The 20,581-nt window shown below is 52.9% G+C and overlaps 6 protein-coding genes and 1 non-coding gene across 7 annotated transcripts; 5 read left to right on the top strand and 2 right to left on the bottom strand.

Annotated features, from left to right (window-relative positions):
• The first annotated feature begins 542 nt into the window (after positions 1-542).
• BDP55DRAFT_296668 (family 2 glycosyl hydrolase) lies at positions 543-4,342 on the top strand. The gene is made up of 3 exons (XM_060566587.1): positions 543-1,509; positions 1,568-2,957; positions 3,020-4,342. The coding sequence occupies exons 1-3, from the start codon at positions 930-932 to the stop codon at positions 4,173-4,175; spliced, it is 3,126 nt and encodes a 1,041-aa protein (XP_060425318.1). The 5' UTR covers positions 543-929; the 3' UTR covers positions 4,176-4,342.
• A 146-nt stretch (positions 4,343-4,488) lies between these two features.
• BDP55DRAFT_t278 lies at positions 4,489-4,587 on the top strand. The gene has a single exon. It is a non-coding gene; the product is annotated as a tRNA-Arg (tRNA).
• Positions 4,588-5,397: 810 nt separating this feature from the next.
• Positions 5,398-7,505, top strand: BDP55DRAFT_560629 (GMC oxidoreductase; the record flags this gene model as incomplete). Its single annotated transcript, XM_060570004.1, has 5 exons — positions 5,398-5,518; positions 5,571-5,914; positions 5,968-6,526; positions 6,589-7,296; positions 7,354-7,505. 5 exons carry the CDS (start codon positions 5,398-5,400, stop codon positions 7,503-7,505), a joined length of 1,884 nt encoding a protein of 627 aa, XP_060425317.1.
• A 444-nt stretch (positions 7,506-7,949) lies between these two features.
• On the top strand, positions 7,950-8,732 carry BDP55DRAFT_732367 (uncharacterized protein; the record flags this gene model as incomplete). The annotated part of the gene is made up of 2 exons (XM_060579934.1): positions 7,950-8,173; positions 8,231-8,732. 2 exons carry the CDS (start codon positions 7,950-7,952, stop codon positions 8,730-8,732), a joined length of 726 nt encoding a protein of 241 aa, XP_060425316.1.
• Positions 8,733-8,992: 260 nt separating this feature from the next.
• On the bottom strand, positions 8,993-10,530 carry BDP55DRAFT_560748 (glycoside hydrolase family 71 protein; the record flags this gene model as incomplete). The annotated part of the gene is made up of 2 exons (XM_060570018.1): positions 8,993-10,372; positions 10,429-10,530. The coding sequence occupies 2 exons, from the start codon at positions 10,528-10,530 to the stop codon at positions 8,993-8,995; spliced, it is 1,482 nt and encodes a 493-aa protein (XP_060425315.1).
• Positions 10,531-12,964: 2,434 nt separating this feature from the next.
• On the top strand, positions 12,965-14,456 carry BDP55DRAFT_618064 (glycoside hydrolase family 71 protein; the record flags this gene model as incomplete). The annotated part of the gene is made up of 5 exons (XM_060571289.1): positions 12,965-13,018; positions 13,087-13,627; positions 13,704-13,835; positions 13,893-13,917; positions 13,976-14,456. The coding sequence occupies 5 exons, from the start codon at positions 12,965-12,967 to the stop codon at positions 14,454-14,456; spliced, it is 1,233 nt and encodes a 410-aa protein (XP_060425314.1).
• Positions 14,457-16,303: 1,847 nt separating this feature from the next.
• BDP55DRAFT_696922 (transcription factor Opi1-domain-containing protein) lies at positions 16,304-18,344 on the bottom strand (the record flags this gene model as incomplete). Its single annotated transcript, XM_060577627.1, has 2 exons — positions 16,304-17,568; positions 17,624-18,344. 2 exons carry the CDS (start codon positions 18,342-18,344, stop codon positions 16,304-16,306), a joined length of 1,986 nt encoding a protein of 661 aa, XP_060425313.1.
• Positions 18,345-20,581: the final 2,237 nt, after the last annotated feature.

Genomic DNA, 20,581 nt, shown 5'->3' with positions numbered 1-20,581 from the left:
GGAGGTCTTGGAAGCCTTGGAAGGGTATCATCGATGGAGACGAAAGAATGGTGAGGTGATAACACGGCCCTCTTAAATGTTCTCGCTGCAGTGTCTAAGGCTCTCTGCAGCCCATCATAAGACAAAATTGTCTCCCCGCATTCGGGCCATCATACCATCCTAAAGAACGACCCAGGAGGCCGAAAATACGAAAGAACCTGGGGTGACACAACGGACCATCAGCCATGAGCCAACACCACGGGCGCGGTTGCAGTTTTCAGTCGTGGGTAGCCGGGGTCTAGACAATGTCAATCTGGGGTAACAGACACCCAACGACTTTCCGTCCATCCAAGAGATTGGACCCATGGGGGAACCGGCGAACTGGCTGGCAGGGTTGTCAGACGTTGCATCAACTTAGACCGGCTTGTACCCGTATGGAGGTGCGGGTCCGGCCCCGACTTCCCCGGATCCAATCAGAACCACACGGGGCGGGGGGAGACTATCCCTCTTGTGTCCTCATGGTGCGGAGTTGCTAAGAGTTACTAGGAGTTTGGCAGGATAGAGTCTCTCTCAAAGAAGTTGAAGAAAGCACCAGGATAGGATGACCTCGGGGTCGTACTACACCGACACCACCTGACTCGGAGCTACCCCGAAACTGCTCCAGTCTTTCTGCCCCACGCTCCCTCGTCATATGGCGGGACAAACCTGAGCTTCACGAGCGAGATACGGGTGGTGCTTGCAGATTGTATTTCTGGCGTTTTCCTTCGGCCTTGCGTCCGACGTGTTACTTCGCGTGGAGAAAGTGAGGACGAATAAATAACGACTGGACCTTGGTAGCAAGCTGGCTGGTTGCCCCTCTCGTTTCTCCCTCTTCACATTCCCTCTCTCTTCTCCCACCCCCAATCCGTGTCTCAGTCCATCGATCGTTACCCCTCATCCAAACCGCCACGATGGCCTCTCAAAGTTTGTCTCTCCAGGCGAAGGAGGGAGTTCACGACTATGAGAACCCCTCCGTCTTCAGGCGCAACACCCTTCCTCCTCGCGCATACTTCATCCCAGAAACGTCCGTCCTTCTCAATGGCGTTTGGGACTTCCACATGGCCGGCACTCCCGAGGAGGCGCCTTTGCCAGAAGACAAGGAGGATGAATGGGGCACCATCAACGTCCCTGGCCATTGGCAACTCCAGGGACACGGCTTCCCGTGGTATACCAACACACAGTTCCCCATCCCAGTGAACCCGCCCTACGTGCCCAGCGAGAACCCCACGGGCACCTACAGACGAACATTCCACGTCCCTTCCACGTGGGACGAGAAGTCGCAATTGCGCCTCAGATTCGATGGTGTTGATTCCGGATACCACATCTGGGTCAATGGCACGCTCATTGGCTTTGCTCAGGGCTCGCGGAATGCGTCCGAGTTTGATGTCACAAGCATCCTGAAGAGGGATGGACCCAATGAGCTGTTTGTCAGAGTTTACCAGTGGTCCGACGCAACTTATATCGAGGACCAAGATCAATGGTGGCTTTCGGGTGAGTGGTCACTTCGTTGCTGGCCTGCTTGAACACCCATCTAACGAGCTAATAACAGGTATCTTCCGCGATGTCACTCTCCTGGCCGTACCCGAGCAAACAAGAATTGAGGACTGGTTCCTCCGCACTGATCTCGATGAGAAGTACGAAGACGCGACTCTCCTGGCGACGGTCGACGTCAAGACCGCCGAGAAGGGCACCGTCAGGCTCACTCTCAGCGAGCTGGGCAAGAACGGCGGTGCCGTCATTGCGACCAAGGAGGCAGAGGTCACTGCCGACAATACCAAGGTCGACATCAGCATTCCCGTCACCAACCCCAAGAAGTGGACTGCCGAGACCCCTTACCTCTACCGGGTCGACATCACCCTGGGCTCCCATACCATCTACCAAAACATTGGTTTCCGCAAAGTCGAGCTCAAGCACGGTCTGATTACGGTCAACGGCACCCCCATCCGCATCAGAGGTGTCAACAGACACGAACACCACAACAAGTTCGGCCGCGCCGTCCCTATTGACTACGCCAAGCGCGACCTTCTGATCATGAAGAATCACAACATCAACTCTCTGCGATGTTCACACTACCCGCCCGACCCCCGAGTCTTCCAGCTTGCGGACGAGCTCGGCTTGTGGGTCATGGACGAGGCCGATCTCGAGTGCCACGGCTTCTACGATGCCGTTGCACGCCCCCAGGATGTCGACGAGGCATCGGACTACGAGGCACGCAAGGCTATTACCTTCCCCCTTGCCGGAAAGTACACCAGCGAGAATCCCGAGTGGCGCGAGGCCTACCTCGACCGCATGGTTCAGCTAGTTCAGCGTGACAAGAACCACACGAGTATCATCATGTGGTCGCTTGGTAACGAGGCCTTTTACGGCGAGAATCACAAGGCCATGTACGAGTACGCCAAGAACTTCGACTCTGGTCGCCCGGTTCACTACGAGGGCGACGTCAAGGCCGAGACGGCGGACATGTACTCTTACATGTACCCTCCCATCGACCGTCTGACCAAGCTGATTGAAACTGAGGGTGTCAAGGAGGACGGTAGCTTCGAGAAGCCCGTTGTTCTCTGCGAGTACGGTCACGCCATGGGCAACGGCCCTGGTGGTCTCGATGACTACATTGAGGTCTTTGAGAAGTTCCCCCGCCTTCAGGGTGGCTACATCTGGGAGTGGGCGAACCACGGCATCTGGAAGGAAGACGCCGATGGCAAGGGATACTATGCCTACGGAGGAGACTTTGGCGAACGCCCTCACGACGGTACCTTTGTCATGGATGGTCTCCTGCACAGCACCCATGACCCTACTCCTGGTCTGATTGAGTTGAAGAAGGCCTACCAGCCCCTTCAGCTGTCAGTTGAGGGTAACCAGCTTGTCATCAAGAACAAGTACGACTTTGTTGGCGTTGACCACCTCTCATCTACCTACAAGGTTGAGGAACTAGGCGAAAGGTGAGTTGCCCTGGAGACCTACTAATCCCAAGAATCAAGCTGACTAACGATGTGCAACACAGCTCCACCCTCATCGCTGCCGGAAACCTTGAGATCCCCAAGATCGCCGCCGGCGAGACCGTCAAGGTCGACCTGCCTTCGAGCCTCGCAAACATCAAGTCCGACAAGGAGGTCTACATCACGGTAACGTTCGGTCTTAAGGACTCAACCAACTGGGCCGAGCCCTCGCACGAGATTGCGTGGATCCAGCACAAGCTCTCCGGTGTTGCGGCGGCCCCCAAGCTGCTCACCAGCACCCTCACCTCCAAGCTGCAGGTTCAAAAGTCTCGCGCCAAGACCACCGTCTCGGGCTCCGATTTTGCCATCACCTTCGATACCGCCCGCGGATACATCACTTCTTGGACCGCCGCCGGCGTGCCTCTCCTCGAGAAGGACAATGCCACTGGCGCAGCCATTATCCCGAACTTCTGGCGTGCTCCAACAGACAACGACAACCCCAACGATGCTCCCTACTGGGTTCGTTTTGGTGTCGATGCGTTTGACAGCTTCCTTCGGTCATTCAAGGTCAACGAGTCGGCCGACAAGGTTGAAGTCATCACAACTACCTACCTCTCCCCTCGCGTCCTCGACTGGGGCTGGGAGACCACCACTACCTACACTATCGATGCTACCGGTCGCCTCACTATTGCTGTTGACCTGAAGCCTCGCGGCATCAAGCCCACCCACATCCCTCGCGTGGGCCTGAACCTGCGTCTGCCCAAGTCGCTCAACAACGTCAAATACCTTGCTCTCGGCCCCGGCGAGTCCTACCCGGACAAGAAGTCCAGCCAACACCTCGGCGTCTTCAATGCCACCGTGCCGGAGTTGCACCAGCACTACGAGGTGCCCCAGGAAGGTGGCAACCATCTGGAAACCCGCTACATCAACCTCACCGAGGACCACGGCCGCGGTCTCCGCGCCACGGCGGCCGAGGCTGCGGTCTGGTCTGAGGAGGAGTGGCGCCAGTTCAGCTTCCAAGTCAGTCACTACGCCACCGAGAAGGTGCACAAGGCGGCGCACCCGTGCGATCTCGTTGAGGAGGATGCGACGCTTCTGCGTCTTGATGCCCGTGTTGCCGGTGTTGGTACTGCCGCTTGCGGTCCCAACGTTAGGGAGGACTTGAAAGTGCATGTCGGAGACTTCAAGTTTGGATTCGTTTTGGAGAGAGTCGGATTTTAATGAAACTGTGATGATCTTGGTTTACGATGAAATAGTTATACTGGTGTCTTGAGACCTGGGCACATGTCACGGATATCTAGAGCTAGATAGAAGTGGAGTGAATGATTATGACCTTCAATCCGCTCTGACTTGTGAGCGTCCTAAAACCGCTTTGAGAAACAATCAACTTTAAGAATCCAACACGCCTGTTTCAAAGGTCGAGAGCCTTGGATGAGAGCGTGCGGTCTTCCGTTTGGGAGGTCCTCGGAGTTGGTCGGGGCTGGTGGGTCGCGCGCGGTTCAAGAGAAAGTCTTCTGTCACTCCAATCACAACCGGCCGGTTGGCCCAATGGCAAGGCGTCTGACTACGACCGAGCGCTACGGCGATTTGGCATGTTATCAGGAGATTCTGGGTTCGACCCCCAGGCTGGTCAATTCTTTTGCTTCTTTCACAATTAGTCTTTCGTCCGATTTTGTTTTTGTAAGTCAACAAAAGGAAGCACGATGATGCCGACTTGTTCTTCTTGTAGCCAGTAGTGACCCAGACTTATTTATACTCCGTAATTGAGGCACACGGGCGCCTGTCTCATGCTCTCCTAAAGCCAAGCGACTATTCGAGGGTCGACCGTATTCGTCAGTTTAGAACATGATATTCCGGGAGGTGTAATTGATCGAGTGCCTAAGCAGATTGTGCAATTCTTAGAGACTAAAGTCTAAACCTCTGAACTCGACTACTGTTCGTCTGCTCGGACTCAAGCCTTCGTTTCTTCGACCAAGAAGCGGGGATGTTACGACGCTGACCGGCGATCGACATCACTGCAGATGGCATTCGACTTACGTTATGGACTCAACGTGCCATTCGTGACCTCTTCTCCCGGTTCCAAGTAGGAACCCTGGCACAATGAACCTAAAGGCTCTGCCAAGTAAGCTAGGGATCTGTTCTACAACGTCGGATGCATCCCCCGCCTCTGCAATACGACACAACTGAGCCGTTCCGCCTGGGCTTACTCCAGAACTAGAGTTTGCTCGAATAGAATCGGAAGTCTTTGAAGCGATCTTTTGCCTTTCGAAGCACACTTCTTTACGGGAGTAGCCGACAACGGCGGATTTTACACGGTCAAGCATTGTTATATCGTCTCTCAAAACACCATGCAGCCAACTAGTTGTTGTCGACTTTTGGTTCTTTTACTCCTCAGCTAGCAAGGCTAAATCTGAATAAAGATATTATTCATTTATTCTTAGCCATGAGACTTAGCAAACTAAGGGTAGCCTTTCTAGGCATAGTAGCGACGGCGACAGTGTCTGCCGGTATATATACGGAACTTCCAACCAACCTCGCAGAGGTGGACGTCATAATTGCCGGAGGTGAGTCTGTTATTGGCGTTTCATCGTGGTCAAATTCTTATCATGAATGCAGGAGGCACCGCTGGCAGCATCATTGCCTCACGACTCGCCGAAGTAGACTCAACCCTATCAATTCTCGTCATCGAGCAGGGTCAAGACAGCTTCAATGTCACAAATGTCATCTACCCAGCATTATTCGAGCGAAATACCCTGCCCAATTCCAACACTGCCCTGTTCTGGAAGGCCAATAAGTCACCGCAACTGGCGGATCGCGAGCCAGTTGTCGAGACAGGCGGCATTCTTGGGGGCGGATCAGCTATCAATTGGATGGTATACACCCGCGGGCAGTGGGATGATTTCGAATCATGGAACACGTCGGGGTGGTCTGCGGAAGACTTGCTGCCACTTCTGCGAAAGGTATCCTTCTTTCGATCATCACAATTCACCCAGAATGGCTGACGCGACCCCAGGTGGAAACATATCACGGCACACCTACCAATGAGTCCACTCACGGGTATGATGGACCAATCCATGTATCAAAGGGAACACACCAAGCGCCTCGAGCTGAAAGAGGCTGGATCGACGGGGCTGTCGAAGCAGGTTGGTCGGAGATAGAAGACCTTCAAAGTCTGCACTCGAACAATGGCACAGGGCCTTGGTATCGATATGTCTCGCCTACCGACGGCCGTCGACAAGATGTCGCTCATCGTTACTTGCACCCACTTCTACAAAGTGGCGAGTATCCCAATTTGCATGTCTTGGTAGAAACTCAGATCCTCCGTATCCTATTCGAAGGGGAAGAAAATCGCGCCGCTGGAGTGGAGATCCGACACAACCCAGCATTTGCGCAGGGTTCCCGAGATAACAGCACCACGAGAGTCAAGGCGAGGAAGCTTGTTGTTTCTTCCGCCGGGTCCTTTGGAACTCCACTGCTTCTCGAAAGATCCGGAGTTGGGGATCCTGCAGTGTTGGAGAAGGCGGGTATCGCAGCTGTTGAAAGTCTTGATGGAGTCGGCAATGACTTCCAAGGTAAGTTTGATTCACTCTCGAGGTGGTGGCCAGAGCTCGAACTGACTATTGACGTCTTGTAGATCATCACTTCGTTGGATACGTCTACCGCACAAATCTCGAGCAGAACGAGACCATCAACGGAATAGCCCGCAATGATAGGGGCAGAGATGTGGATGCCATGATTGCCGCAGATGACAAGCAACTCGGATGGAACGGCCACGATGCCTCTAGCAAGTTCAGGCCGTCTCCTGCTGACATCGCAGCTCTGGGACCGGAGTTCCAAGCCGCTTGGGACAGGGACTTTGAGCATTCACCGAACCGACCTCTCATGATCATGGGACTCTTCAACGCCTACTTTGGTGACCCTGCTGCCCTTCATGACGACGCCGAGTACGTTACCACAGCACCATGGGTCACGTATCCATACGCGAGAGGCCACATTCACACCACTGGGCCAAATATTGATGATCAGTACGACTTTACCACCGGCTGGCTCCTTGACGAGAACGATATCGATCTCAAAAGCCATATTTGGGGCTACAAGACACAGCGAGCCATCGCTCGTCGAATGGAAATATTCAGGGGCGAGCTCGCACTAGGGCATCCCGAATTCTCCAACACCTCAAGCGCGGCTGTGATTGAGGTGGCTGAAGGTCCGGTCACTGACTCGATTGAATACTCTGCCGAAGACGACGCTGCAATTATACAGTACATACGAGAAAATATTGGAACGTCGAGACATCCTTTGGGTACGTGTAAGATGGCGCCGAGGGAGAGCCGAGGGGTTGGTAAGTAGCTCCGCTAAGCTTGAAGACCTGTCAGTGTACTGACATTAGATACTGCAGTTGACCATGAATTGAATGTGTACGGTGTGTCCGGGTTGAAGATTGCGGATCTCAGCGTGCCAGCTCAGCAAGTTGCTGCCAACACTTACAATGCTGCATTGTTAGTGGGTGAGAAGGCTGCAGAGATCATCATTGGAGAACTTGGACTTTGAGAATACTTATGAAGCTGAAGCACATTTAGCAACGGGAAATTGAAGAAAGTGCGTGAGAATAGGCTGACAGGAAACGCAAATGCGTAATTCGAGGACGAACATGTCACCATCAAGTATAGAATACGCAAGACAGCAACTAGCGTCTCTCAGACGATGAAGGCAATCGTACAGTTGAAACTAAATGGAAGCGTGCGCTTACTCATACTGAGGGTGCAAAACTTCAGGCATCGACTGAAACGCTCTATGTATGAATGAGATGCGACAATCGCTGCCTGCACCCCGCGTAAGCAGTGACGAGTCAAGCTCAGGCACCAATTATCTGCTTCTTATTCAAAAGAAGTGGAATGTCGTGAGTTGGTCTGAATTGATCATACCACCAGTATCGTCTAGTGAATCTCATCTTCAATACACCCAAGTCCAGTTCAGCCACACAAGTCTTCCGCAATGATTGTCACTGAGCTTGGTGCCATGGGCGTCAAGCCCGGCCTCAACATTATGGATGAGTCCACACCGGAAGGCCAGATTTTCATGGGCGTCTATCGTAAGATCATCGCAGCCCCTGGAGCTCCTCACCGATTGTATCTGGGACTCGAACTTGAAGACCCAACCATGGTCTGGGGCTTCTTTGACTGGGATTCAATTGAAGACCATGAGAAGTTTGCCAAAGAGTGAGTCGACGCTACCACATGCCCCTTCATCTTCAAAACAGGTCTGACAGATATCAGGTATGGCGTGGAACTGTGCAAAGACTTGCCCAAGGTCTTGACATACGGCGAATTCTGCAAGCACATTACCGCCACGCCAACTTTTCCAAATGCGCTGAAGTCTGTCGTGACTGATGTCTTCGTCATTTACTATCCTTCCAACATTACTCCGAAGGCAAAAAATACAGCGACTGCACGACTTCAGGAGATCCTCAAGGAAGGCTTCGGGAAAGTCTCTGAAGCGACTGTCACGAGCTACGGCTGGGGAGTTCAAGACGATTTTCCTGTGAAGGGGGGGAAACCCAATCAGACAGGCTCTATCTTAACAGTGTTTGTCGGCTGGTCCAATCTCGGGGCAAACGAAACCTTTCATCAATCACAGACCTATAAGGGGATTGAAAGCAAGCTTGGAACCATTGAAGGATCAATCAAATTGAGATCGTTCCGTCTCAGCTGCACAGTACTTGAGAAGCAGACACGGTGGATCAAGCAAACAGATGGAAAGGCAACAAATGATTGCTGAAGGAGGCTACTATAACGAAGGCTTACAGTCGCTACTGATCTGCACGTTGTTTTTGTTTCTTCATGTATAGTCACACGTTCCTTCACATAAGTACCTGAAGTATCTTCAATACATCAGACATGGCTTAAAGTAATCGTTGATTCGATGGTGTGATTCATCTCTGACTATGTGCTGCATAAGTAGATACGTAAGGCAATCCAAAATCCATGCGATGCCGTTTGCCGCCATCCTGTTCCTTCCCGTAGGTGCATGGAATGGATTCAAGCCGTGGGCGTGGCCACAGCAGGGGCGACCATATCGGCAAGCGGTGCCGCCGTTCTCTTCATGCCACTCGGCCCGCACGTGCTGACCTTCAAACCGGCATAGATGGATGAAAACGCCGCTGGAAGAAGATTGTCTGCGCTTCCTGCTTGGATGGTTCCGACATAAGGGTTGAAATTGTAGATACCGCAGGGACAGTGGTCCAGAATCTGCATGCCAGCAGTCCCAGAGAAAACAGAAGATCCTCCGCGAGCAAGGCTGAAGGCGACGGTGCCCGGCTTCATGTCTACGGAGAATTTGGCAGCGCCAGCAGGGGCTTGGAAAGTCTGACTGTTGCCGGCAACATTGACGGTCAAAGATGCAGCCTCCTTGAGCAGCGTCACGATGTAAACCTTGTCCTCCATGGTTTGCCATCCATCCGGTCTGCCCTTGAAGTAGTTGCCAGAAGAGTTGTTGGCATCACTCATAGTAGTATCAGTCGCGTCGCAATTAATTTCGCGGAGAGTCGGACGGAACCAGTAGACGACCTTGTCTTCGGTGATGTAGGTCTTTGGGTCACTAGCGCCGGCTTTGAACGCCTTGATGAACGGCTGTGCCATGTCAAGCCATCCGTTGTGGGGGAATCCGTAGACCCATTTGGAGTTCCCGTCATCACCGTGCGGGCTGTCAAGACGTCCGACGTAATGACTCTCGCCGTAGTCATTCCAAGTGACAATCTCAAGAAAGCGCGGCTTAAGGGAAAGGATTTGCTGCCAGCGGTCGTACCAGAGAGTGTCGGATGGAAATACCCAATTTTTGGAATACGAGACCTCGGGACCAAAATGCGTGAAGAACCACGGCGACACTGGCGCAATATAGGGCTTGCCATTGAGTGCTGCAATGTAGGCCGCATCACCCTGCTGGACTGAGACGTTGCCTCGACCGTCGGGAGCTTTGTTGAGGCCGTTGTTGGGCCAGCCGAGCCAGTTGAGAGCGCCGTCGAGAACGCTGAAGTCTGTCTTGAATTCCGGATGGAAATTTGGTGCCCAGAAGACGGGGACACCAGCAGCACTGCGCATAGCACCGACATCCAGCCCGTCTCCCGCAAACGAAGACGCAAACGCTTTGTTGTCAACCATTAGCTGAGCGGGACGCGAGGCATACTTGGCGATCATCTGGCCGACGCGAGTTGCCTCACTGGTCTGGTACCAGTTGAAGTCGAAGGAGATGAAGACCTTCATGCCGTTGTTGGCAGCAGACTGGTAAGCCAAATCGAGCTGGGTCTCGCTGTAAGGGTCGACGCCAATGTTGAGAGCAAAGGCGTCGATGCCAGCCGCCTTGGCGTTCTTCATATCAGCATCGTAGTCACTAGGTGAGCTACGCATACCGACGATGCCAATCTTTCATTAATGTCAGCTAGAAACTACAAAGATGGACCCCATCCAGTCGAACTCACCATGAAGTGACAAAAGACAAGCTTCTCACCACTGTCTTGGCGAAGGCTGAGGGTGTCGCCATGTGTAGATGGAACCGTAAGGCAGGTGGCCAAAGTGACCATGGCCGCAGCCAAGAGGGCCTTGAAAAGATGAGTGAAAATCATTCCGAGCAGCTGTGTTGTCTATAATCTGGGCCTGCTAGTTACACAGAAGAGAACTGAAGCAATCGAGGAAGGTCTCTTTATAAGTTGAAAGTCCGAATTTCTTGGCTCCTTCCGAAGCGCTCTGGCCCTCGCTTTGGCTATTTTCTCGTCTGTTCTCTCCCGTTGCCCCTGCTCTTTGCCGTCCGCTGACAAGCGTGGCAGGCCGCACTGGCATCCCGCATGATTCTATGGTCAATGTCACGGAGTCCTGCATATCAAGTTTGTGCCCGAGATGCTTCGCAGATCTCTTACCTCACTTTCAGAGAGAAGGTCCGAATCGTACGTCTACCATAGGTCTGATGATGCCACAATTTCCACACCGGCAACCCTCTTCTTCCGGCTAATTGCTCATGGAATGCCGGCAGTTTGCATGATCAGGCACAAAGTCCTCCTGCGGTCAACTGCAGTAAAAAGACCTGTTGCAGTAAGAAATTCATGTCACGTTGCAGCTCTGCCTCTCTTTGGCAGATGTCGGCCTCAAACTCTTCTCTCCTTTCTCGGAGAAAAGCGTTGAAGTCAGGGCAAACTTCCGTTTGACGGAGTTTGAAAGAATAAACAGAAGGGTTTGCTGTTTTCGATACATCATTCCGCCCAAGCAACAAATCATGGGCAACCACATATGTCACAGGGTCCCGAAACACCGGCCCTAGAATCTTCGAAGTCATGCTTATTGCCTCCTTTGAACGCTGAATGGGCCGTTGAGTATCCATATCATTCGGCCCGCGCTGACTGCTGGTCTCCGAATACAACCCTACCAACAACCCGACTGGCGTCCCCTTGGCCAAAGTCATTTATCTGGGGTGCATATGGTAAGTGTGGAAGCTTTTGTCCAGGCCCTGCCAGATGTCAGTAAGCACCACATGACGGAATGTCTCGTCGGCTTGCCACATGGTTGGTGGTAACACCCGGCAGTGCGGAGTAGTCGAGACAAATCACAAGCACAAAACATAAACGACCCTCCAATCAACGTTAGAACCAAGCCCTACTACGGTAGTTGAAGAAAATTGGACCTCCCTGCAGGTGGTATTATCCCGACGCCAAATACTACTAAGATGGGATGATTGCGACGGAGAAAATCGGGGGTTCCTTAAACCGACGTCAACTCTCCGTGTTGTCGGGTTGGGATCGTAGAAGAGAAAACAAACAGTATCGTATGCCAGCAATCTAAACTTTTCATGATTATACAGCATTGCAGTTAGCCAAGAGTTAAGGCGGCGCACAGCATAACCTTATGACGAATTACCGTCATCATCTGCAAGACTATGCCCGGTCATCATAGGGAATACCCCTGACTTGCAGTAAACGTAAGCGCATGGCATGCAAACAGTGAGTCGGTCAAGACTGCCCACTCCTCGACAAATTATCTTTGGATTTGGACCTTTGGTAGAGATGGTTCCCTTAAGATGTAACCCTCTTGTGCTGCAATCTTGTGACGACTGTCAGGCCGCTCAAAGTATCGCAGTCTTCGGGAGAACCCGCCACAGTCTTCACCCCCGTTTTATCCTATACCCTGACTTGATGATTCTTCCAGCCATCTATTCATTCTTAGTGTGTGTGTTGAGAAGAAGCACCTTCTCTTTTGAGAAGATTCGTTGCGTAGTCACCGGCGTCCCTTAAGCCAATCGTGAGGTTGATCTCAGCCCCCTATGATACCATGCAGTTCCACACGCACAACTACTATCTAGCATAGTAAACTGGGAGACTTCGGTCCTTTTTTCTTTTCATTTTTTTTTCAATTGGACTTAAGTTCATGGGTTACTTCACACCTCAACTATCAACTATGGTTGCGGTAGAGCCTCTGATGGCATCGTATGTGTCAGGCGGCATCCGCGCATCTCCATCGAAAGCAACCCAACAGCAAGATTGTCATTTCACTCAGTTATTCCCCCAATGATGGAAATGCCGCCGAAGCTTCTCAAAGTGCCTGGTGATGTTAAGCTTTCGGCCCTTCAGAGCCTAGTTGCATTTCGTACTGGTGATTGATGCAGTCCGCGCCGTGACCGCCTCGGACTTCCGTCTCATCTGCAGGTGGTAGGACTCAGGGGCTGCGCCATCACACTCTATTCGTGATGTCACGTTGTCTCAACATCGAAGCCGGTAGGCAACGTCGTTGAGGAGATATGGAAAATCAGTTCTCAGCTCATGGTATTGTACTTGACATTGAAATGAAAGACCACAATTAAATAGAGCTCGTCAAATAACGCCCGTCTTAGTGTCTATCCTGGGAAGGAAGCAACAATCAGCTCGAGATATCCTACAGAGCATCATCTATCATTTCCAATAATCTAGAAACATCTACATAGCTCACTAAATGGCGCGAATATTTCAGACATGCCTCTCTCTGCTGGCGTTGATGCTCTTGCCGGTATCTACCCAAACGACAAAGCCAGTCTATGCGCACTTTATGGTAAGAACATCACCCAATGACACGATAACAAGCCCACCATAATCCTCATTAACTTAATAACCGAGCAGCTCGGAATCGTCGAAAACTACACCATATCAGACTGGCACCTCGACATAACCCAAGCCAAAGAAATCGGCATCGACGGCTTCGCTCTAAACTGCGCCCCAGCCCGCATCGACAGCTACACCCCCAAACAGCTCGCAAACGCCTACCAAGCATCGCAAGACCTCAACTTCACCGTCTTCATCTCCTTTGACTTTGCCTACTGGTCCACGGCCGATACGACCGAAATCACCTCCATAGTAGGCAACTACAGCGCGCATCCGGCTCAGGCACGGTATGACGGCGGCGCCATCGTGAGCACCTTTGTCGGGGACAACATGAACTGGACCGCGGTGAAGAATGGAATACCTCCGGGACAAAAGATTACTGCTCTTCCGATGATTCAGGATCCTGCGTGGCTTTCTGTTGCGAATACGGGTCTTGATGGGGCATTTTCGTGGTATGCGTGGCCGACAGATGGGGGCAATAGTATCATTCCTGGTCCGATGACAACTATCTGGGACGATCGGTACCTGGCGAATCTGGGGAGTCGTCCGTACATGGCCCGTAAGTGACTGTGTCGTTGACCATCTGTCATTCTATCTCTGATACAAATGGTGTACTGATATTAAGTCTTCAAAAGCCGTCTCACCTTGGTTTTCAACTCACTTCAACACCAAGAATTGGGTCTTCATCACGGAAGAGCAACCCACCATCCGCTGGGAGCAGATGCTTGTCATGAAGCCTGCACTGGTTGAGATCATTAGCTGGAACGGTGAGTAGTGTATTGTTCCATGTCACTCAGGTAACACGACTGAATATCTCGAGACAGACTTTGGTGAAAGCCACTACATCTCGTAAATAGATCTTACCTCTGCTCAACGTCTCAAAGCTCAAGATACTAATATCTAAAAGGGGCTCACAACCAAATCACTCCGACGACGGCTCCTCCGCCTGGGCAACCGGTTTCCCTCACGACGCCTGGCGCACCCTAATGAAGCCCTACATAGCAGCCTACAAGTCCGGAGCCCCCAAACCCACCGTCGTCAGCGACGAGCTAGTCTACTGGTACCGCCCAACGCCCAAGAACACGGTATGCACAAACGACACCCTCGGCGCCCCCAACGGGATCCAATACCTTGCCGACGTGGTCTTCGTCGCCACGATGCTAACGCAGCCCGCCGTGCTTACCGTCACCAGTGGGAGCCAGCCGCCGGTCGCGGTGCCAGTCGACGCGGGGATCCAGACCACCAACTTCACCATGGGCATCGGCGCCCAGAAGTTCTCGGTATCGCGTAACGGTGCTGTGATTCTAGGTGGCACGAGCAGCAAGGAGATCAGCGGGACTTGTGAGAAGTATAACTTCAACGCCTTTGTGGGTTCCTTCGAAGCCTAAGCTGACCGTGGCGTTCTCGATACACCGGGAGAATGATGTGATTTCTTTTGAGGGACTTTCAGGTCTATAGGGGCAGTAACATTTGATCCATACCCGCAACTCCAAATGCTGATCTTATAACTAATGTTGACATTATCACTGGAATTACATCAAGAAACCGTGCGCAGGGGAATATGAATAGTGAAGGCCTGCGTGTCGGAATCGATGCCACAAGGCCGCGAAACCTTACAGGTGATTTGCCGATGAGGACCGGCGGAAGTCAGGGACCAAGTTCATTCCCTTCCGCATCACGTGCCACAATCGAGATCCAAACGAAGAAGCCTGTACCACGCGTTCCTACGTCTCGCACACTAGATAGTAGCCATGGCTACCGTGCTCCCTCCACTCGGCATGTGTTCACCGACCGCGCTGTCGACTTCCCCCGGTGCCACAAGACGAGCCTTGCTGTCCACCTACTTCGAAGGGGGCTTTTGCAGTCATGTCTAATCATCCCATCATAGCGGGTAGAGCTCCCGAGGTTGTAAGCATACATGTACTGATCTCGTACTACAGGTTCTCGAATAACACCACTTTGGGTACACAACACTCCTGTAATCCACCGAGTCCGATGATCGCTAGCATATGGGAATAGAGTCCCGGATTCTGAAGAGCCTTTCATTATTCCGAGGTTGGGATAGAATGATTGGACGATTTAAAAGCCCGTCGTAGGCGGGAGAGGATATTAGACAATGCTCAAAAGTACTTCTAGACGGAGTTTTAGATAAACGTCGCCTAGGTAGCCCTATCAGAGCCCGGGAAAATGGAAATAGCGAAGGCACGGTGCCACGGAAATGCCTTTCAATCGCCTGGTCAATCCGGGACATCAGTGCTCTTCCCCGGGTTCTGTGCACCCACCTAGGCTCGACCGCCAATCCCCGCCTCGCAGAAAACACCAGGACGTCGGTCTCGAAATGCTTCCCGTCGCCGTATTCGCAATCATCGGATGTCAATTCCTTCATGGGGTACTGCGGTGCAGGGTTTGGGTTCGCACGACCCCGGAGTCTGCCGCGCGATGGAATCATCAGATGATGTTTGACCTGGGAGGAGGGCACACGTTTGACGGCATGCAGCGTCCCGGCAGGCTTTCGAATGTTGACCCGTTTGTAACCAGGGGTGACTCTTGAGTCTGTCCCAATCATACGGTCGGTCACTCAGACATAGAGTCTGTGAGGGAACCTGACTTGATCTTATCACGGATGTCATTGGAAACTAAGTAGAAGGTGTTGATAAGTGTTCATATTCTTGATACATAGATTGGCTTTGCTTTGTGCAAGTATTGCGCAAGCTCTGTACACAGCGAATCCAAGCTTGGAACTCAGTGCAGGTACGAAGACGCCCCAGGACTCTGTAGACCGTCCCATTAATACCGCGAAACAAAAAAAGGACACAATGAGAACTGGGCAACAAAGATGAACTGCCAAGTGAAGAAGAATCATAGCGTAATCGACAAAATGAGAAAAAAATATCCGTATTGGATGTGTTTTTGTAGTAGTAGAGGTAGTAGTAGGAAGTCGTAGTAGTAGGAAGTCGTAGTGGTAGGAGGTGACATGGTATACTGGAAGAGAAGTAGTAGTAGGTAGTGATGAGGGTGTCCTCTGTTTGGTATCATTGTTGTGAGTTTTACGTCTGCCGCGGCAGCGCATTTTCGTCCACGTTTTGCTCTTGTTTTTTCTTTTTCCATATGCCATTTCTGCGCCGTTCAAATCATCCACTTAGTGGTTTTGAGGAAGAGATTAAAAAGAAAAAGTAAACCGCCCGCCTTGTCATCTGTGATTCTTGAACCATTGTCGTAGGGAATCGTTGCTCACTCAAACAAGGGCAATCTTGACGTCGCCCTCTTGAGGTTGGGATTGGGGCAGGACAGCCTCGCGTTGGTCCCGCTTCTTCTTTCCAAGTCTCTCGCACCACTCCTCGGCACTAACAATGGTACCATCAAGGACACCACTGACTTGTGACATCATGTCGAGACCCTCCTTAGCTAGAACAAGCACACGATGGGCACCCTCGCGCATCGCCTCTTGGTCGCCAATCTTCTCTCCCTGTTGAGACTCAACCATGCTGGCATAGCGGAATCGCTGCGGCAAAGTAGTCAGATGACGGCGAACCAGCAAACGGGCGTTTTCGGGCAGAGCGCCGCCGGCGTATTTGGAAACAGTCACGATAACGTTCTGCAGTGTCTTGAGAACGTCGCCTTTGAGTGACGCGATCTTGGCCGCTAGCAATGTACGTTCCTGCTCAGACATTGGCTCGGGTTGGCTGTCAGCCATTACGTAGTCGCCGTCGTTGGTAACTGCATTCTGCTCTTCTTGTTGGGCTTGGCCCGGCTTCTCAAACTGTTCAAGAGTAGTCTTGAGGTTATTGATAACCCCACCAATGTGCTCATTCGCCCAACGCAACCATCGAAGACAGTACTTTAGGCTCCTGAGACTCTCATCGCTCATAGCAACACTTAGACCGGAGGTTGACATAATTAGGCGAGATTGCCAAGCCGCGTTTGATGAGGTGGGTCGCTCCGCTTTTTCGTTTTCACTGTAGGCTGGGGAGCGGTAGTCGTCATACGCCGGTAGAGTATCAATGGTGCTAGCTCGTGAAAGTCTGCGGTCGTGCTTGAACACGTAGGGATCACGAGGAGAGTCGACATCGGGCATGACGTTGCTCTGCGCATCAATCATGAGCCTGGCCAAGTCTTCGCCCGTATCGACTTTGCGCCGCTTGTGAGACCCTCCGTCGGCAGCTTCAATGTCGTTCGACTGATGCCGTCGACCGGCGCCGAGGAACCAGCGCACACCACCCTCAACACCTGTCTTCCGCCCGACCGTGCCGACAGTGTTGGCAATGGGCGTCAAGTAACCTTCGACATACTCGGCGCTAGATTTGAAGCGCGGGGAGAAGTTTTTGGAGTTGTTGTAAGCCGACGTGGCACCTTCGATGGTTGTCGCGAGCAATGGGTGGGATGTTGTTAGGAGTGAGAATAGGGGCTCTTCAGACTTGAGTTGTGGATTTGACGTGATTGAAACGGCCGGCGAGGCTCTCGGGAGAGGTGTGTGACGGGCGGGAGGTGAGTTGATGAAGTCTAGACATATTAGCTTTCGTTATCAGACACAGACGGGGCCTCGCGAGTGACGAACCGGCTCGAAGGTCCCCTAGTGCTTCAGCTGCCATGCGCACATCGGGGTCGTCCAGGCTAACACTGGCAGCGCGTCCTTCGTAAAAACGATCTGGGGATGCTGCGCTCAAGGCGCTATTGCTAACTACATCGAGGTCCATTCTCGCAGGCGAATCGGCGGACTGGGCATGACTGGGTGTGTAGTACGTCGTGAGGGGGTTGAGGCTCGGCCAGTGGGTGAGGAGCACTGTCGTCGTCGAGGACCGCTTCAGGGATGATGTGGTTGGTTGTGGTTGCGGTTGGTGATGCTGTTGATGTTGCTGTGCTTCAATGGGTTGAGATGGGGCGACGATGGGAGGGAACCGCGGAGGCGGAGGACCTGTCACGGACGAGAGAGATGGCAGGTTGTGACCGACGTTATCATTGTGTTTGGCGGCGGGAAGGATGGGTGCAAGCTCGGTAGTCGGGGCGTCGGGAAACCTCAGCAGGTTGGGATCGTGGGACTGGGCATGCGCATAGCTCGGGGGAGCATATGAAGGCAGCTGGGACGGGAGATGTGTCGGATCAAAGCGAGCGTGAGAGAGGACGTGCTTGTTGGGTTTAGAGACGGTGGAAATAGAAGCGGCAGCAGACGTAGAGGTAGAGGCAGAGGCAGACGCAGGTGGGCGGATGTGGTGGGTGTGGGCGAGGGACGAGGAAGATGGTGGCAGCTGGCGGTCTCCAGGCGCAGGCCCGTGCAGCATGTGATTTTGGCTCTGGCTCATGCTCTGGCTCAAATCCATTTCGCAAAGTATATTCGGACGGCGGTTCGAGACTTCGCGGGGAGGGGGTCGGCGGAGAAGCAGCAAGAGAGGGATGAGCGAGACCGGCGCGGCTGTCTCAGCGGTCAACTATGGACTGGCATGAGTGGAGATATGACTCTCGTTTCCCGAGGCCGTTGTGATTCTGAATTTTGCAGATTTCTCAGTCGACGTCGGGGAATGTTGTAGTCTGCCTCCGTGCAGCGGTGGTGCAGACGCGCGGGTCAGAACGAACGTGAGGGAGAGCAGACGAAGGGGTAAAAGTGGCTGCGGGCGGCGCGAGAGAGGTTCATGTAGTACGGTTTGGTCGAAAGTGGCGAAGGACAGGCAGGACGACGGAGCGGATTTCGAAGCCAACGAACGAACAAGGGAGGCGAGGCGGCAGGAGATGTGGTTTCGGGGGACGACCGAGTGGAGGGCGGATCTGGAGAAGCGAGGGAGGGAGGGATGATGGTGGTAATCGTAGCCGTAGCGTGTGGTGGTGGGATGAGTCCAGTCCGTGTATCTGGTAAAGTAGCGCGGAGCGTAGCGCTGGGGGGGTTGGTGTGCGTGTACCCTTTGGAGGGCACCTTTATCACTATACGGTAAGTATGTTACCTCGATTTCGACGAAAGGATTGCGTGTGTGTGTGTACGGATATGTGAGTGTAAGAGTTGAAGTGTGTGCGCAGAACGGGAAGCCAGGAACCGTAGCAGATGTCGAGGGGAAGAGATACTGAAGGTGGAGGTATGCCGGGGTGGTGGTGTTCTGTCGATTTGCCTGACGGGTGATTGATGGATTGACGGATTGACGGATTGATGAATTACTTGATTTGATTGACGGGGGTGGGAGAGGTGGCACAGGAAGAGGTGGTTGATGCCGCACCAGAGCGCACCCAGGATGGACGGGGACGGGCGACGATGGGGGACGGGGGAGGTCGAAGGACTCGGGACAGGAAGGGGCGACGCTCACAATGCGAGGAACGAGGTAGTCACGTACCTCTCAAAAGCGAAAGAGAGGTAGGAGAAGCAGGCGGCGACAACACCGCAGCTGGCAGGCACGCGGGCCACACCCATTGCGGCGGGAAGGAGAAGGGGTCACTGGCGCATGTGGTGGGCTGGGATACTTGGAGGTACCTCCACAATTCAAGTCACTCCTATCTTGCTTCAGGCCGCAAATCGCACACATCTGGAGATCACAAGTACTGGGCTTGCAGTACCCGGCATTGTACCTTGGCCCGTCTCACGGTTCCAGATGGTGGATGGATAAGGTACAAATGGGGGCCGGGGAACCACAACGTAGTCGGTCTTGGGTACCTTGGTACTTCGGTCATGGCACAGGCAATAGAAGCCATCAACCTCTGCTTGTACAACAAGTTATGTTCAATAAGAGCTTGCTGTGGAAGTGACTATTGTATTGAAAGCTAATTACCTTACCTCCTCTAGATTTTGCGCCAACTAACTTTGCCCAGTACTAAATTAGCAGCTTTCCGTGGGGAAAAAAGACATGAGACGGACACGGGAAAGTGTCCGTCAGCCGTACGTATACGGGGGGGAAACAGGCGGCTAATTTCCTCAGTCTCTCTGTCACTCGGCTTTGGTTTCTTGCACGCTGGTTGCTCCGACTTCCGAGTTCCCCATGTGAAGGACAAGGCCTACCTACCTACGGATACACAGTTGACAGTTGACGCAGTAGGTAATCATATGCGTTGTCGTTGGTACTGTTTTCTGCCCGCCCATCTCGTCTGCCCAACGACTTGACTCCTGTGTTTACGCTTGAGTCGTTCCGTGGGGTGCCTGACCGAAAGAGACTTCTCGGCACCGTGATTGTGCTGACTTGGGCGGGTACATTGAATTCACCACCTTATCCGTGTACCTAGAAGCACTGAAGCAGACCATGCCTGAGAAACAGCGTACAGCCCACATTCCAAGGCCCGGCAAGCAGGGCCTTGAGGTATGTCGTCCTGTGTCTCGAGTCTCTCGACTCCTCAATGATGGCGAGATACAGTAGTCCGTACTCCGTAGTGTACAGCGTGAGGCACGCCGCACGACGAGCAGGGGGTTGACGGCAGACGCAAGACCCAATCATCGTCCACATGCGAGTCCACGTTCCCGTTCGGGACAGGTCAGGCGGCATCGTCTGCGGTCCATCTCGCTGGGAGTCTGCAGGGTCCGAGGCACTGGCAGCCGCTAAACTCGAGA

Source organism: Colletotrichum godetiae (assembly GCF_030913485.1).
Source record: "Colletotrichum godetiae strain CBS 193.32 chromosome Unknown BDP55scaffold_48, whole genome shotgun sequence".
Taxonomy (NCBI): domain Eukaryota; kingdom Fungi; phylum Ascomycota; class Sordariomycetes; order Glomerellales; family Glomerellaceae; genus Colletotrichum; species Colletotrichum godetiae.
Note: the sequence above shows the minus strand (reverse complement) of the source record. Positions and strands in the feature narration are given on the sequence as shown.